This window comes from Vipera ursinii, assembly GCF_947247035.1.
Source record: "Vipera ursinii genome assembly, chromosome: 6".
Classification (NCBI taxonomy): domain Eukaryota; kingdom Metazoa; phylum Chordata; class Lepidosauria; order Squamata; family Viperidae; genus Vipera; species Vipera ursinii.
This window is the reverse complement of record NC_139515.1, coordinates 5,465,152-5,483,396: the sequence shown is the minus strand read 5'-3', so window position 1 is coordinate 5,483,396 and position 18,245 is coordinate 5,465,152. Positions and strand designations below refer to the sequence as shown.

Genomic DNA, 18,245 nt, shown 5'->3' with positions numbered 1-18,245 from the left:
AACACCCAGACAAAAAAGTGGAGCTTACAATGCAACAGGGCTTTTGTCATTTGTGTTTGCCATCTACCACATCCCGCCTTGGCAAAGGAACATTTTTAATTTACTCTTGTTAATTTTCGGTCACTGTAGAAAAAAAAAATACAAGAATTGTCAAGACTGAGATAGGGAAGCTTCTAATCGTCTCTTCTGGAAAGGATCTCTGTTCGTTTGATTAATGAATTAATGTTTTGTTTTGTTTTGCTCCAGTCTTTCTGATGATACCTTTTCCCCTTGCCAGATTATTCCCTTTTTAATTGCTGTTTTATTCTGTATCTCTCACGTCATGACAACTGCTCTTGTCAAATCACTTCTCTTCAAATTGGTTTTTCAAAACAGGGAAGAAGTTGGCACATTATCTTCCCGCGACTGGTAAATACGACACTTGTGGGAGAAAGGTTTTCATTATTTCACTCGCTCAAATTGCTTCCTGAATGATTGTCTTCAGCGTGAGCTGAAGTCTCTTCCAAAACATACTTCAACCACATTTGGAAAGCAAACGACGAGAAGGATTTAAAAGTGGGATCCTGGGTGCCCTCTGTCATCCCTGCAGACGTTTCATTACCAAACTAGGTAACATCATCAGTGCTAGAAGGGAGGGGGGATTTGATCTCAGTTTATATTCTAGGGCAGGGGTCCCCAACCTGTGGGCCGCACTCTGCTACCAGTCTGTAGCCTATTCGCGACTGGGCCTCATGAGTGACTGGCTGATGCACACACATGTGTGAGCACATATCTCCACTCGTGCAAGCATCATGGGCAATAGGGGCCCCACTCACATGAGCATTGCAAATGCTTGGGGCCCCAATGGTGTGTTCTGTCCCGACTCCCCAAACACAACAGACGCACCAACGTTGTTTTTATTCAGGAACGCCAGCAGTTTCACATGGCCGCCTGTTCAAGTCTTTAAGGTAAAGGTAAAGATTCCCCCGCACATGCATGCTAGTCGTTTCCAACTCTAGGGACCGGTGCTCATCTCCGTTTCAAAGCCGAAGAGACAGCACTTGTCCGAGAACGTCTCCGTGGTCATGTGGCCGGCATGACTAGACACCAAAGGCGCACGGAACACTGTTACCTTCCCACCATAGTGGTCCCTATTTTTCTACTTGCATTTTTACGTGCTTTCGAACTGCTAGGTTGCCAGAAGCTGGGACGAGTAACAGGAGCTTGCTCTGCTACGCAGCACTCGGGATTTGACCCACCAAACTGCCGATCTTCTGATCGACAAGCTCAGTGTCCTAACCCACTGAGCCACTGCGTCTCTGTTCAAGTCTTTAGTGGCCTCCAAACAACAGAGCTCGCTCCCTTTTCCCCTGCAGGGGGGTCTCCCAAACACCCAGAGTTAATCTCAGTCTCTCACCATGCTTTTGCAGCAAGAGTCCTTCAGGCAAGCTGGCTCTTTTCCAACATAAGACACACGGATGCTCTCAGAAGGCACTCCGACTCCCAGCGCCACAGGATTCGAGGAGAACTCCAGCAAGTTTACAAACCAGGATCAGGAGTTTCAAATAGAAGTGGTTGACCAGCAAGGTCACACATACTGTTCTCCGCCCCTGCCTTTTATCTACAGCTGAAGGTGGGGATTTGTTAGCAGCGGTGACTCTTCCGTCCCGAAGATGGGCCCGTAGCCTCTCACTGTTCTCCTCTCCTCAGCCTCCGCCGTGCCCGTGCACCAATCACTGGCCCCGTGTGATCCTCCTCTCCTGAATCACTCGCCTCAAGGAATGGAGGTCTCAGTCTTTCCATCTGGGTTCTGGCAGACGGCTCTGTCCCTGGCTGCAACAGCTCTATTCCTTCGTCCCCATCGTAGCTTTCAGATGGCCCTGACACTGGGCCCGATGCCCACTCCTGTGCTTCCTCCTCTGAGTCGGCCACGGAGTCCTCCGGCAGGCGACAGGCCACAATATCGTGCGAGCGCTCAGGGTTTCTTGCAAACGCTCGGGGTCTCACTCGCGCTGGCGTCATGGGTGCCCTCGGCCTCACTCACGGGAGAAAGGGGTGCTTGTGCACCCGCACGTGCCTGCCCCTGCCACAAAAACCATCTTCTCTTTCTACCCTCTCTTTCTACCCTCTTTGCGGTGTATGAGGAAAATGAGATCCTCTTGTTAGCAGCAAAGGAACCGACACACAAGTAGCGAGTATCAAAAACAATAACAACAGCAACAAAAAATACCATACCTGCCGCCTGTGGTTGAGTCTGCTCCATTAGCGTGGAAGCTTTCCTTAGTCAACAATGGCTTGAACTTGGCTTAATTCTGCGCCTGACTTGATTCACCTCAGGTCCCAATCACGTGAAGTGTTAATACCGCTTTACACTAAGATTATTAAGGGACTGGAGGCTAAAACATATGAAAGTTGCAGGAATTGTGGCTATGTCTAGTTTAATGAAAAGAAGGACTAGGAGTGACAGGACAACAGTGTTACAATATTTGAGGGGCTGCCACAAAGAAGAGGGGGTTAACCAGTGGTGGGATTCAGCCGTTTCGCACCAGTTCAGCAGAACTGGTAGCTAATTTTTTGTGCCCAGGTCCACAATGGACTTCCGGAAGCGGCATCCACACAGAGAACATATTTGAATCCCACCACTGGGGTTAACCTACTCTCGGAGCACCTGAAGGCAGGATAAGAAGCTGTTCTGTACCAGCCTGCTACTGGCCCTGCAGAAAAGGCAACCCCTTTACAAACGGCAAGAGGCTGGAATTACGTCTGCCAAATTTATTACTACAAAAACAAACAAGACATGAACCAAGATACAGGAGCTTTGAAACACTATCCGAGCGGTTGCTTTCAGCAAACCAGCCCTCCCCACACATTCCCCTTATAAAGAGTTCAGGGCGTGGCTTCTCTCTGCCTCCTTCCGAGAAGCCCCATTGCCTTCCTCTGTTTACTCCTACTTGACTGCCTCCTGCGTCGGGCGTCCTTGAACAGGGCCAGCTGTGGGTCATCTTCATCCACACTGTCAGGCTCACACAGCTGGGTCTCCGTCATGACCAAGTGGGAGGGGCCTGCCTGAGGGCTATCATCAGCAAGATCTTCAACCCCCTCAGCAAGGTCTTCAACACCCCCCTCCTCCTCCTCTGAGTCGTCCGACCCAACTGCTGAACGCACAGGCTGACCCTGAATCACAACAGAAGCAGCGGATGGGAACTAAGCAAGGAGAGAAGCAACCTAGAACAAAGGAGAAATTTCCTGACTGTTAGAACAATTAATCGGTGGAACGGTTTGCCTTCAGAAGTTGTGGGTGATCCATCACTGGAGATTTTTAAGAAGAGACTGGACAGCCATTTGTCTGAAGTGGTATAGGGGTTTCCTGCTTGAGGCAGAAGGTTGGACTAGAAGACCTCCAAGGTCCCTGCCAGCTCTGTTATTCTGGAAGACGGCTAGTGGGTTAAGGTTAGGGATGCACCCCTTATTTTATTGAAATCCTAGCAACAAATCCTAGTGTGATGGTTCACATACTGTCAGTGAAAATTAGTATGACAGGGAATTTGTCCGTTGCCGGAACAGAGGACAAGTTGAAACAAGTCATTCCACTCATGCTATTATCGAAGGTGGGAATGAAAAACAAGCGCAGAAAAGTTTGAATATTATTTTTATTACCAGGTTTGCAGAAATGCGGCGATCACTAAAATGTTATGGCTCGATTTACGACTACAATTGGAGCCCAAAGTTGAGTGAGCTCACAAAGTCAAACAGCTGTTAAGTGGCTTTTGCCCCATTTCACGACCTTTCTCACCACAATTGCTAAGTGAATGACTTTTGCTGGTTAGAAGTTTGAAAAAGGGGGAAAATCACATCACACACACACACACACACACACACACACACACACACACACACACCGGACACTGCAGCCATCATAAATATGAGCCAGTTTGATCATGGGACGATAGAGATGCTGTAACCATTGTAAGTATGAAAAACAGTCACAAGTCACCTTTTTCAGTGCCATTGTAACTTCGGTCACTAAACAAATTGTTGTAAGTTGAGGACTACCTGTACACATCAGGATTTCTTGGTTTCTTGAGATCTTGCTTCCTAGCTTCCACTCCATTCCATTCCATTCCATTCTATAGGATAAATAACTCTGGGTGGGTGAATTGAGATTGTTAAGAAAATTAACTTATGGTAAATAAGTCCCTTTAAATATATAAAAACACATCTTTGATTAGATCAACACCAATCTGAACCATCTGTTAAAAATAGAAATTGAATTATACTTAATGTCATCGTCATTAGAAAAGGAAGGCTTTCAGGTCGGAAGTTGAAAAGCGCGAGGTTCTCTTATTTTTTTACCTTCTACTGTGATTAAAGAAGTTAATTTTAATTATCACCCAATTCCTGGCCTGTACTTGTAAGGACTGATTACAGGTAGAATGCAATGTGATCTTCCCAAACAAAATGAAAAGACCCTTACGTGTTTGTCTAAGTGACAAATCTGGAATACTCTTCTTCCAAATTGAACTTAATGGACATAAAGAAATCTTCCTATTTTTTTACCTGAATAATTTTCCGCGTACGTTTGGCGAAGTCACACTGTACGTGAATAGCCCTGTAGCTTGCTACTTGGTGCAGAGAAGGTATATCTGAATAGATACGTCTATAGCAATTTCTTGGCATCCCAGATTTTGCTAATTTATGCTGACGTTGGTTTGGAAGACTGGGCTGTTTATATAAGTTTAGGCAGTGCTGTTTGCTGACTTTTTAACTACCCAAGATGGAGATTCTCAGTCATCCAGGTTATAGATGTCCCAAAGATGCTTTTTCACAAGGCAATTGGACTTTCTTGTTTATATGGTTTGAAAGAGGGGGTCAAAGAGGCCGTCTAGGTCAAAACTGAACAGCCCTCTCTCAACAGAGGGTGGAGGGATACGGCATCAACTATCTCCAGTCTACAACACAAATCCTTTCAACAGTTCCAAGAAGGCTCCACACCCATTTGCAGCACTCCGGTGAAACCGACGACACAGATAAACCTTCAGGTGGCCTCAATGACTGTCTAAAATAATGCAAATGACCGGCTGTCTGCAAGGAGTATAAATCCTTTCATTTCCCCACCATCCAGTCAGAGGTGAAGAGGCTTCTTGGATGGAAGAAAAACAAGAAAGTCTAGTTGCCTCTGGAGACTCTGGAAAGAGTGCAGAGAAGAGCAACAAAGATGATCACGGGACTGGAGGCTAAAACATACGAAGAGCAGTTGCAGGAATTGGGTATGTCTAGTTTAATGAAGAGAAGGATGAGGGGTGACATGATAGCAATGTTCCAATATTTGAGGGGTAGCCACAAAGAAGAGATAGATAGATAGATAGATAGATAGATAGATAGATAGATAGATAGATAGATAGATAGATAGATAGATAGAGACAGATGATAGAGATAGAAACGGGTAAATAGAGATGATAGATAGATAGATAGATAGATAGATAGATAGATAGATAGATAGATAGATAGATAGATAGAGACAGATGATAGAGATAAAAGGTAAATAGAGATGATAGATAGATAGATAGATAGATAGATAGATAGATAGATAGATAGATAGATAGAGAAAGATGATAGAGATAGAAACAGGTAAATAGAGATGATAGATAGATAGATAGATAGATAGATAGATAGATAGATAGATAGATAGATAGATAGATAGATGATAGATAGATAGATAGATAGATAGATAGAGACAGATGATAGAGATAGAAACAGATAAATAGAGATGATAGATAGATAGATAGATAGATAGATAGATAGATAGATAGATAGATAGATAGATAGATAGACAGACAGACAGACAGACAGACAGACAGACAGACAGACAGACGAAAGAAAGAGAGATTTATTTGGCACAAATATATGAAAATGCATTATAACAAAACCTCCCAACAAGATCCTAAGAATTTAACATCAATCCAAAGAAAGAAGAAAAATAAAACAAGGAATAACTATTTTCCCGCTTCCTCTGAGGTTGCTTTTTGTCTGTCTTTGAAAGAGAAAATGTTCGGCCTCTTTGGATTTGAAAGACACGGCTAACAAAATGGAAATGACTCCTCCTAACAGGCAGTGGCGTAGTGTGGGGGGTGCAGGGGGGGCCGGCCGCACCGGGCGCAACATCTGGGGGGGCGCTCGCACTCGCAGCTCTCTGCCCCTGCCTGGCTCACTTACTCTCTCTCACTGCAGTGCTGGCTGTGCGAATCCAATCCGAGCCGCTGGGTCGCCGCCCACTGTGGAGGGGGGGTGCCAGGCGTGCGGTTAGGGGGCGCAAATTACTTGCCTTGCCCCGGGTGCTGACAACCCACGCTACGCCACTGCTAACAGGAACGGAGCAACCGTGCATAAACATGACAGGTTAAGTGGAGAAGAGTTTGGTGGCGACATTCATATCAAAATGCCAGCCTCTTTTTGTTTTTGCTTTTTAAATAAAAAATAAAGTCACTTTGAAAACAACCAGGAAATGTCTATTCTTGTCTGGTGGCTCCATGCACATTACCTGCAGAATGTAGACTTACAGGAGTTGATAAAAAAAAAAAGTGAAAATGCTAATCTGCGCAGTCACAAAATATTACAAACGAGTGATAATCCTTTCTCTAATCTTTATGTAGCAACTATCAATGAAGACATTGGTGTCCGTGTTCTTTAAGAGAGAAAAAAAATGACAAATCCATACCTGAAGTGACACCCCCCCTTTTTTTTTAATCAACGTGTAGGTTTTGTCCCAAAGGCTGCCCTGTAATGAATAATCAATATATAATTTATTTATTTATTTATTTTTATTACATTTATATCCCGCCCTTCTCCGAAGACTCAGGGCGGCTTACAAGCTTAGCAGTAGCCTTCATTCTATGTATATGCCTGCTTATTAGGGCTTTCGCCCCCCCCAAGCGGCATTATTACAAAGTCAGCTTAATTGCCCCCAACAATCTGGGTCCTCATTTTACCTACCTCAGAAGGATGGAAGGCTGAGTCAACCTTGAGCCTGGTGGGACTCGAACCTGCACTAATTGCAGGCATCTGGTGTTACTTAGGGAGGCATTAGCCCACTGCTCCACCAAGGCTCTATAATAATGCACTATGTTTTGCAAAAGGAAAAGAAAGAAAGAAAGAAAGAAAGAAAGAAAGAAAGAAAGAAAGAAAGAAAGAAAGAAAGAAAGAAAGAAAGAAAAAGAAAGAAAGAAAGAAAGAAAGAAAGAAAGAAAGAAAGAAAGAAAGAAAGAAAGAAAGAAAGAAAGAAAGAAAAGAAAAGAAAAGAAAAGAAAAGAAAAGAAAAGAAAAGAAAAAAATCAAGGGCCAGAGAGATCGTAATATTTTTGCATTTCACTGTTTATTATTACAACAACTAGCTGGATGGCTATGGAGATTCTCAGTCATCCAGGTCATGGTTATCCCAAAGGTGCTTTTTTCAAGAGAACTTTCTTGTTTTTTTCTTTGAAGACGTTTCCCTTCTCATCCAAGAAGCTTCTTCAGCTCTGACTGGATGGTGTGAAGGATTTATATTCCATGCAGACCAACACTAGGTGGCTACAAGGAATTAACGTGTTGTGGATTTCTTTGTAGTGTAACTGTCATCCAGCTGTTTAAAGTTTAGATATGAGAAGATGGGATTAAGGGGGAAAAAAGAACAGAAGAGACAACCGTTTGTAGATTTATTTAACTGATAACTGGTCAAGCCACCCTTATCTAGCTTGAGAAGAATTCTGGCAATTAATGGATTGGTGAAATCTCTACTCCGTTTTTAGACCCTTAGGGATCTTTTCTCTCTCTCTCTCTCTCTCTCTCTCTCTCTCTCTCTCTCTCTCTCTCTCTCTCTCTCTCTCTCTCTCTCTCTCTCTCTCTCTCTCTCTCTCTCTCTTTCTCTCTCTCTCTCTCTCTCTCACACACACACACACACACACACACACACACGTGCATTGGGCTGCTGTACACATTGTATTTACATGGTTCCTGGTTGGCTATAGCTTTTAATTGTTAATTGGAGTGTTGATGGCTGGTTATTTAGCCATTAATTGTAACTTCCTTGTGCCCTTGGCTCTTAAGTTCCTGATATAGGCTGTGGTAAATCAACGATCTATTGACTAACAGGAGGCCCATTTCCCAGGCTTCAATCATTTCTCTGGCTAGTTTTGAACCTGTTCAGCCAACAATCGTAGTAGCTCCTTATACTTATGGACTGTCCTACGATATGGACAAGAGAGAATATTTGTAGCTTTGTGGGCTCCTTGGTGCTCTCTGAGCTTGGTTGTTTTCCTGCAGATATTTCATTACCCAACTAGCTAACATCCTCGGTGCTAGAAGGGAGAGAGGCTTGCTCTCATTTCGTATCCTCGCGGCTTGTCCTATCAGCGTTGGTGGGAGTGGTCTTGGTGGAGCCTCCCATCCTTGCCTTTCGTTCAGAAGAAAGTATCCCAAACAGGACCATCTCATCTAGATGAACTGCAGTTTCATAGGAGCCCCTTCAGTCTTGCCTCAAGGTTGCAAGAGCAGGAGAGAGGATGGCCTAATGGCCACCAACAGGATAAAGTCGTGACTGGCTACAGCTAACATGTTGGATCAGGGGAGGAACTTTTAACAAACCATGTGCTGATGACACAATGGGATAAATCTGAGGGACCATCTCCTGCTGGTTACATCCCCCTGACCCACTAGAGCAGGGAGGCAAGGAATGTCGTGGGCCCGTCCCGAAGGAGGTACATCTGGTGGCTCCCTCCCTTTGGAATATCATCCTTTCAAAATGAAGACTGGCCCCCACTTTGACACTCTTTTGTAAGGCCCTTGTAAGACTTTTGTAAGGCCCTTGTAAGACTTTGGCCAGCAGGCCTGGGCAACCTGGAGTGGGATGGAGCCTATCAAATGACTCATTTGACCACGTTGTTGTCACCGGGGAGGGGGGGAAAGGGAAGTTATTGTTTTTTGTTTTTTTATTTTCTGTTGTTGCTGTTGTTAGTAGCGAAGTCGTGTCCGACCCATCGCGACCCTATGGACAACGTTCCTCCAGGCTTTCCTGTCCTCTGCCATCTTCTGGAGTCCATTTAAGCTCATGCCTACTGCTTCAGTAACTCCATCCAGCCACCTCATTCTCTGTCGTCCCCTTCTTCTCTTGCCCTCAATCTTTCCCAGCATTAGGCTCTTCTCCAGTGAGTCCTTCCTTCTCATAAGGTGGCCAAAGTATTTGAGTTTCAGCTTCAGGATCTGGCCTTCTAAAGAGCATTCGGGGTTGATCTCCTCTAGGACTGACCGGTTTGATCGCCTTGCAGTCCAAGGGACTCACAGGAGTCTTCTCCAGCACCAGAGTTCAAAGGCCTCAATTCTTTGTCGCTCAGCCTTTTTTATGGTCTAACTTTCACTGCCATACATTGCAACTGGGAAGACCACGGCCTTGACTATACGCACTTTTGTTGGCAGTGTTTTTATTGCTTGTAAGCCATGTAGAGTCACTGTGAGCGAAGAGACAGCCATATAAATTTCCCAAATAAATGAATAAAAAAGAAAAATAAATGAAAGCTGCCAAGCTCTTACGTATGGAAAGCATGGTCAGGCACAAAGAACCAGACCATCCATTAAGATTTACTATTCAAGCTCATATACAAGAATCTAGTCAACTAAAGTTCAGTGCTACATTGATCATGGTTTTTTAAATTTGGTTTTTATCGGCTTAAATTGTCCTTTATTTCTTTATTTATTGTTTAACTCTTTTTTAATCTTTGTATTCTATGTTTTTTTATTTTTTATTGTTGTGAGCCGCCCTGAGTCCTTAGGGAGAAGGGCGGCATATAAATTTAATTAAAATAATAATAATAATAATAATAATAATAATAATAATAATAATAATAATAATAATAATAATAATAATAATAATAAAATTGGAGCCAGGTAAACGTCAACAGAATTCAAGAAGTGTTGAACTTGGACCATTTGTGACCATGTAATGATTCTAGGCTGATGACTCCCTTAACTCTGCCCCCTACCTCTGCCTGCTCTTCTACAAACACACACCTGCCATAGAGGCAATTTATGCCAATACCCTGAATGTCCACATTTTCTGGGAAGTCTCCTTCAGAGACTTGAGGCGTTTTCTCCACAACCTTTCCAGAAACTTTACATTCGAAAGCAATTTATTTCAGAGCTGATGAGTGTGCAAGTATGTTTAATTTCTCCACTTGAACATGGAATCGGTGCTGACACCCAAACTGAATAACATGAAATCATTTTGGGAGAAGTTTGCCCTTAAATTAAATAAAAGTCACCTTACTCAGGATTTCCAAAACTCCTACTGAGATTCAATTATGCCACAGGAAAGGGCCAGAATACCATCTGTTCATTTTTCAGGAAAGATCCTTGCCCTGTTCTTCAGACAGTTTAATTAAGGCAGCGTTGTGGGAGATGTTCCCTGTGGCGAAAGACAATAAAATCCATAACGTTCGATTCAGTTGTGACAAGTGATGTGAAAACAAGGGACATCTATTGACCCAACTCTCTGGAATATTTGGGCCTAACAGTTGTGATGCCTCCAGACCAGGAAGGGTGGATAGGAGCCATAAAACAATCCAGCTACACAACAATGTGCTGGAAAATGCTTTCTAACCTTTAGTTAGAGAGACCTGTGTTTGCCCAGCTTCCATTGAATGAAATCAACAGATTAGAGTATCACACTTGTTGCTTTCTACCTTCTGCCTACTTAGTACAACTTCAAAGAGCTCTCGTTACAGTATCACCTAGTAGGACTAACAATATGGAAGACCACAGGTCCTGCAATAGATCTAATTGTCTATAAAAGAGACTATTTGTAGCTCAGGGTTGAATTAAGCTATTGATTCCTTGGTAGTTTTCTTGCAGATGTTTCATTACCCAAACTAGTTAACATCAGTGCACTGGTGATGTTACCTAGTTTGCTAATGAAACCTCTGCAAGAAAATCACCAAGCTTAGAGAGCACCATCTAACTATTTCAAGCTCTTATTTACCCAAGTGTTCTGGAATACGTGGATAGCTAATTTTCAAAACGTACATCTGTATATAATGTCTTCAGGGAACTATTTTTTTTTTTAAAAAAAAGATGCACATAGAAATAGAGTCCCTCTGTGACGGTAATGGGTGGTTAAAAAATAGAAGATGAGAGGAGGGGACGGAGAGAGATAGAGATGTAGATAGATAGATGATAGATAGATAGATAGATAGATAGATAGATAGATAGATAGATAGATAGATAGATAGATAGATAGATAGATAGATAGATAGATAGATAGATAGATGAGTGGGTAGGTACGTAGATAGATAGATAGATAGATAGATAGATAGATAGATAGATAGATAGATAGATAGATAGATAGATAGATAGATAGATAGATGATTGATAGATAGATAGATAGATAGATAGATAGATAGATAGATAGATAGATAGATAGATAGATAGATGAGTGGGTAGGTAGGTAGGTAGGTAGGTACGTAGATAGATAGATAGATAGATAGATAGATAGATAGATAGATAGATAGATAGATAGATAGGGATGGATGGATGGATGGATGGATGGTTGTAAATAGAGAGTAAGGTATCAGTAAAAGATTGGGATTTTTTCATACTCAGCTTCAAAAATAAATTATAGGATTAACATAACCCAAAAGTTGGTTTCCTGTTTCTGTGTACAAGACTCTTCCTGTTCACTAGGTTTGTGAACCCTATGAAATGCAAACAATACTTCAAAGCAGCCTTGTAACACTGCAAAGCTGGAGGATTTGTTACGCTACTCCATTCTAACATGAAAAGAAATAAACGTTGTGTGGCAGTAAAGGAAGATCCAGCTGTTTGTTACGTGTAGTGTAGGTCTTTCTTCTAGGCTGAGACCGAGGCTAGGAAATTTAAATTGGATTCTGCTTTTACAAAGGTAAGCATAAAAAAAAGATTGAGTTAGTGTTTGGGTAACTGTGCACTTTGTCATTCTGGTGGATAATCTATATTTAGGCATCTTACACTATTAAAAACCTTTTACGTATCAACATTTTTATGTGCCACCCAGCTTGCCAAAGCGACTCTGGGCCGTTTTACAGGCATTGAATAAAATGCAGTACAGAACATTAAAAGAATAAATAAAGGTCTTAAATTTAAAAATGCAGTTACAATAAAATTAACCAGGATGGAGAGGGAAGGAGCCAGGTGTACGCAGGAAGGAGGTGGGGTACTTCTCCATCAGCCACCTCCAACCTGCCACAGCCTCACTGGGGAATCATAGAAAACAAAATAATAGGATTGGAAGGGTACCTTGGAGGTCTTCTAGTCCAACCCCCCCAAGAAATATTGCCAGAGGAAGGATATGAGGGTATAAATCAATGATACTATAAATGAAAAAAAATGATAGTTTGATTGTGACATTTTGGATCAATGCTACATTTATGAAATCTAGATGAGCTATTTAGGCCAGTCAGAATGTAACAGAATAACGGAGTTCGAAGGGACCTTAGAGGTCTTCTAGTCCATTCCCCTCCTTGAGCAGGAGACCCTATGCCATTCCAGACAAGTGGCAGTCCAGTCTTTCCTTAAAAGCAACCCCCCTGCCCAGGCACGAAACCCCATACCAGGGGTTGCAACCTTGTCTCTTTTATGACTCGTGGACTTCAACTCCCAGAATTCCTGAGCCGGCATGGCTCAGCTTGGAAACCTCTCCTTTTTCCCTCAGCATGGCTGGCTCAGGAATTCTGGGAGTTGAAGTCCACGAGTCATAAAAGAGCCAAGGTTGCCTATGCCTGCCCTACACCATTCCAGACAAATGCTTGTCCAATTTCTTCTTTAAAAAAATCTGCAGTGTTGGCGTACGCAAAACCTCTGGAAGCAAATCATTCCACTGATTAATTGTTCTAACTGTCAGGAAATTTCTCTTTAGTTCTAGGTTGCTTCTCTCCTTGATTAGTTGCCATCCGTTGCTTCTTGTCCTGCCCTCAGGTGCTTTGGAGAATAGCTTGACTCCCTCTTCTTTGGGGCAGCTCCTCGAATATTGGAACACCGCTATCATGTCTCCCCTTTTCACGACTAGACAAACCCAATTCCTGCAACTGTTCTTCATATGTTTTAGCCTCCAGCCCCCTAATTCTCTTTGTTGCTCTTTTCTGCACTCTTTCCAGAGTCTCAACGTATTTTTTATATCATGGTGTCCCAAACTGGAAGCAATATTCCAAGTGTTTCTTACTAAGGCTTTATATTGTGGTACTAATACTTTACGTGCTCTTGATTCTATCCCTCTATTAATGCAGTTTAGGACTGTGTTGGCTTTTTTGGCTGGCTCATATTTAAGTGTTTGTCCGCTAGGATTCCAAGATCCTTCTCATTCATCTTCAGTTATATATTTGGAGATACTGCAGATAAACACACAGGCAGTCATCCAGATATAGATAGATAATGTATTAAGCTAGGAAAAACACTGGTGATAATAGCTTTTGACTGTAGTAATTAGGGATTTTTTTTTATTTTATTTTTAAAAAACCCTTTCAAATTTATTTTTTGTAATGTGGAAATTTATCTCTGACAATTGTTTTTAAATGTGAAAAGAGTTGAGTATGAAATAATCTTTTTCCGTATGTTCTGTTGCGGTATTGGCTGACAAGATGCGATCGCTTTTTTTTTTGTAAGGCATAGAAATGGAGGTAAAGATTGTTGGTAAGGATTGTGACAAATTAATCATATTTGAGTTCTCATTACTTTTTTTCCTTTTTTCTTTTTTCTTTTTTTTTTTAGGATTCTTTTCACCATGGAAAACTCCAAAGCCTGTAAGTTTTGTTTTGTTTTGTTTCAAACTGAACTTTGCTGAGGAGAACATAATGTTTGCACAAAACAATAACCTGCATTGTAAGATTTTTAGGGTACCCTACTGCCAAATATAGGAATATAAATCTGATACGTCAGTAAAGGTATTTGATCATATACATATACTTGTTGACTTGAAAGCAAGTATTTCTTACTGGATTTAGTGATACTGATCTATGAAGCAACGTACACATACGTTTGCTGTAAAAATTAGTCGCCATTTGCTTCCCACTGTCCATGTGGAGACATGGCTACTTGGCAAATGTGCGCTCAAAAACCAATTAAAAGACGAGAGAGAGAGAGAGAGAGAGAGAGAGAGAGAGAGAGAGAGAGAGAGAGAGAAGATACAGATAAATGATGAATATAAATGTAGAGATAATACTATAGAGAGATAGAGGGGAGAGAGAGAGATAACTAGATAACTAGATAAATGAGATGATAAATATAGATATAGATATAGATAGATAATACTGTACATGTAGAAGGATAGAGGGATAGAGAGAGAAATAAGTTGATAAATAGATAAATGATAGGGGATAAATATATAGATCAGGGGTCTACAAATTTACCAACTTTAAGAGCTGTGGACTTCAACTCCCAGAATTCTTCAACCAGCCATGATAGCTGAGGAATTCTGGGAGTTGAAGTCCACAAGTCTTAAAAGTGCCAAGTTTGAAGACCCCTGATATAATAGAGAGATAATACTGTGGACAGATAGAGAGATAAAGAGAGAGATAAGTAGATAAATAGATGATAGATGATAAATATAGATATAGATATAGAGAGATATTGTAGAGGGATGAGAGAGATATATAAGTAGATCGATAGTAGACAGACAGATATGTGTGGGTGTAGGTGTGGGTGTATATGAGAAAGGGAGAGGAAGAGAGGCAGAGAAAGGTTCAATAAATAGAAGATTAAAAGAGGTTTAAATCAATTAAGGTTGAGATAAAAAAATTCTCCAAAATTGAACCAGTGGATTGTAAGACCTTGGAGACTGCGAATATCTGGGCGTACCTTGGTATGAAGCCAGTTTGTTCAATTTGACCCAATCATTGAGCAACGCAAGGACAAACCACTTCCCAAAAATGTTGTTCTTAAAAATGGCAGGGATATTGGGGAGACACATGACCAAATAATTGAAGGAATGCCTATCGCTCTTAATGTTCAACTCATAGGCTACAAGAAGTGAGATCTCTCTCTAACTTTCTTCCAGGAAGACTTGAATTGATCTAACAAGACCAAGCCGGACTAAATAACCGCAGCCCAAATCCCAAATTTAATTTCAGCCAGTATCTCTGGACACGGAGTTGCATGCAAGCCGCTATAAAAAAGAGATCACAATTCAAATTTTCGTATACCCTTTAAGACCAATTGGAGAGCATGGCACGTGGTTCCCATACATCCAGACAACTTATATTTTTTTATAGCAGGAGAATTATGTACCATAGAAGATATTATTTTGCCAAACAGCAAGAGGGTGTAACCTGATTGAGAAAGAAAAAAGCTATGGAGTTTATCTGCAAGTTCTGAAGGTCTTGTTTTCTTTTATTTATTGTAGATGATGGAAAAATGGGAAAATCAAGGCAGTCCACAGACAAGTTTATCTGCTCCAGCTGTGCCACAGAATATTCCCTTCCCACCAGCCCTTCACAGAAGCTCTTTCCCCGATTCAACAGAGGCCTTTGACCCGAGAAAGCCTGACCCATATGAGCTGTATGAGAAATCACGAGCTATTTATGAAAGTAGGCGTAAGTGGAAGCCATGGCCCACCTCTGCAGAGACCTTGAATGCTCAAATGTCTATGGAGATTCTCAGTGATTCAGGTCCTGGTTGTCCCAAAGGTGCTTTTTTAAAATAGGCAACTGGACTTTGCTTCTCCTTGAAGAGGTTTCACTTCTCATCCAAGAAGCTTCTTCAGTTCTTCAGCTCAATTCTTCGATCAGAACTGAAGAAGCTACTTGGGTGAGAAACGAAATCTCTTCAAGGAGAAATAAAGTCTAGTTGCCTTTCAAAAAAGCACCTGTAGGACACTCAAATTGGCCCCCGTGGAATTGAGCGTTGTAACTCATTGTAAACCAGCTAACAATTTTATTTATTATGGATACCAGGAGGAGAAAAAAAGAAAAGCTTCGTGCATTTTCTTAAATTTGCTGAAAGTACCCCTCATGATTAGTTTCAGTAGGAACTTATGGGGGGGCAATACTGTTAGAAATATACTATGTATAGCCCTACAGAACAGATAGTGCACAGTCCACATGTGCTTTTCTGCTTAACTGCTAGAAGGAAGCAGAAAACTATATACAGAGAAAAGTATACCAAGAATGAAACTACAAACTTAGAAACACTGCCATCTACTGGTTGACTATAGTTGTTGCACAAAATACATGAACATTTAGTTCCAATAGATGCAACAGCCATTTCTGCTGATGTTCAACATTTGCATTTGTGTAAATTGGCGCTTTGTGGAGATTGCTTGCTTTGAGCCCCCCTTCAGCAGTTAAATCAAAAGTCTTCATAATGGTCATAGACTATCATAGTCCACTAAATGTCGGAATGGTTTCACAATGCAGTTTGCCTTTGCTTTATGCGTACAGAATGTTTTTGTGGATTTTTTCCCCAGTGTTTACTTGAAAATGATGCCATTGCTTTAGATTAAGATTATGAAAATGTTTCCAACTAGTCTGTTATATATACAGGTTCATAGAGGCCATATATATAGGAGGCTAAACCAGATGACGAATAATTGCAGGAACTGTGAATATTTAGTCTAATGAAGAGAAGGACTAGGGGTGACATTATAGCAGTCTTCCTATACAGGCAGTCCTCAACTTATGACCACAATTGAGCCCAAAATTTCTGTTGCTAAGCAAGACAGCTGTTAAGCAAATCTTGCCCCCATTTCACAACTTTGCTTGCCTCCGTTAATAAGTGAATCACTGCACTTGTGAAATTAGTAACACGGTTGGTAAATGAATCTGGCTTTCCCCATTGACTTTGCTTGTCAGAAGGTCGCAAAAGGGGATGACGTGACCCCAGGACACTGCGACCATCATAAACATGAGAAAACAATGATGTTTTCCCTTCTGTGAGCTTCTGGGTGATTCATTCTGCAATTTGCAGGAATTCAAATCTTTCTGCACCTCCTGGCTCTTATGCTTCCCTCTCCTTAAAAGTTATTCCCAGATGAAAAGTGTCTGGCTGACTTTGCAGTCAACGGAACAGATGAGGGAGACGGAGAGACAGAGAGACAGAAAGAGAAATTAAACCAGATAAACGAATACGGCATTTGCAATAACGAGTGGGCATAAAATATTGTTTTATCCTCTTTTTGTGAGGGCATTTCTGTTCCTATAAGGCAAAGGTCCGGTTCTCCGGTTCCGTGGAGAGAGGTTTTTCCGCGGACCGGAGAGTGCGTGTTTTTGTGTGCTGCCTGCATCCCACAGATGGGGCTTTGCTTGTTTGTGCGGACCGGTTGCTGGCATGCCGCGGCCTGGTACCAGGCGTTGGGGACCCCTGGTGTAAGGTTCTCCTTTTGTAAAGTGGGATGTATTCCATGGAAGAATGAGGATGTTGTGGATAGGAGAATATTTGCAGCTCAGGGTTGAAATGAGGAGGTCCTTGGTGCTCTCTGAGCTTGCTTGTTTTCTTGCAGATGTTTCATTACCCTAACTAGGTAACATCATCAGTGCTAGAAGGCAGTGGGGGTTTGTGGAGAAGAAGAAAGGGAGGAGGAGGAGGAGGAGGAGGAGGAGGAGGAGGAGGAGGAGGAAGACCATGGGGTCCATGGTGCTCTCTGAGCTTGCTTGTTTTCTTGCAGATGTTTCATTACCCAAACTAGGTAACATCAACACTGCTAAAAGGGAGTGGGAGGAGGAGGAGGAGGAGGAGGAGGAGGAGGAGGAGGAGGAGGAAGGAAAAAGACTGTGGGGTCCTTGATGCTCTCTGAGCTTGGTTGTTTTCTTGCAGACATTTCATTACCCAACTAGGTAACATCATCAGTGCTAGCAAGGAGTGCTGTTTGCTGTCTGTTTATATTCTGGTGTCTTGCCTGTGTGTGGGTGGGGGCTGTCTTAGGGATTCTGTAGTTGGGCTGTTTACTAATGGCTGTGTGGCAGTTTCTTGATTGGGGTGTTGCTTACTTGATTGTTGGTCTGAAGTTGACCGTGGAGCTAATATGCTAATCTGAGTGCTGATTGCTCATTGGAGAGGTGCTGGAGTCTTTTTTTTTTTCTCTTTTGGGCTGGTTGATTGTCTCTTTTGCATAGTCTATAGATGCTGTTAATGTCTATGTGTCTATTGATGGCTGATCTGTCAGACTGCCAGGCTTCTAGAAATTTCCTGGCATAGTGTCATTTACACAGAACCTAGAATAGTAGGGTGGGAAGGGACCTTGGAGGTCTTCTAGTCCAACCCCCCCCCCCCCCCCGCTC

At 42.1% G+C, this 18,245-nt stretch overlaps 1 protein-coding gene across 1 annotated transcript in view; it reads left to right on the top strand.

Moving 5' to 3' along the window:
- The window catches only part of MAGI2 (membrane associated guanylate kinase, WW and PDZ domain containing 2), a gene marked incomplete at its 5' end in the record, with an annotated part of 504,420 nt that overhangs the window by 423,354 nt on the left and 62,821 nt on the right, over nt 1-18,245 (top strand). Inside the window, 2 exons of the mRNA XM_083366234.1 lie at nt 13,744-13,775; nt 15,374-15,563. Of these exons, the coding sequence (XP_083222360.1) occupies nt 13,744-13,775; nt 15,374-15,563 (222 nt within the window). The remainder of the gene's footprint in view (nt 1-13,743; nt 13,776-15,373; nt 15,564-18,245) is intronic.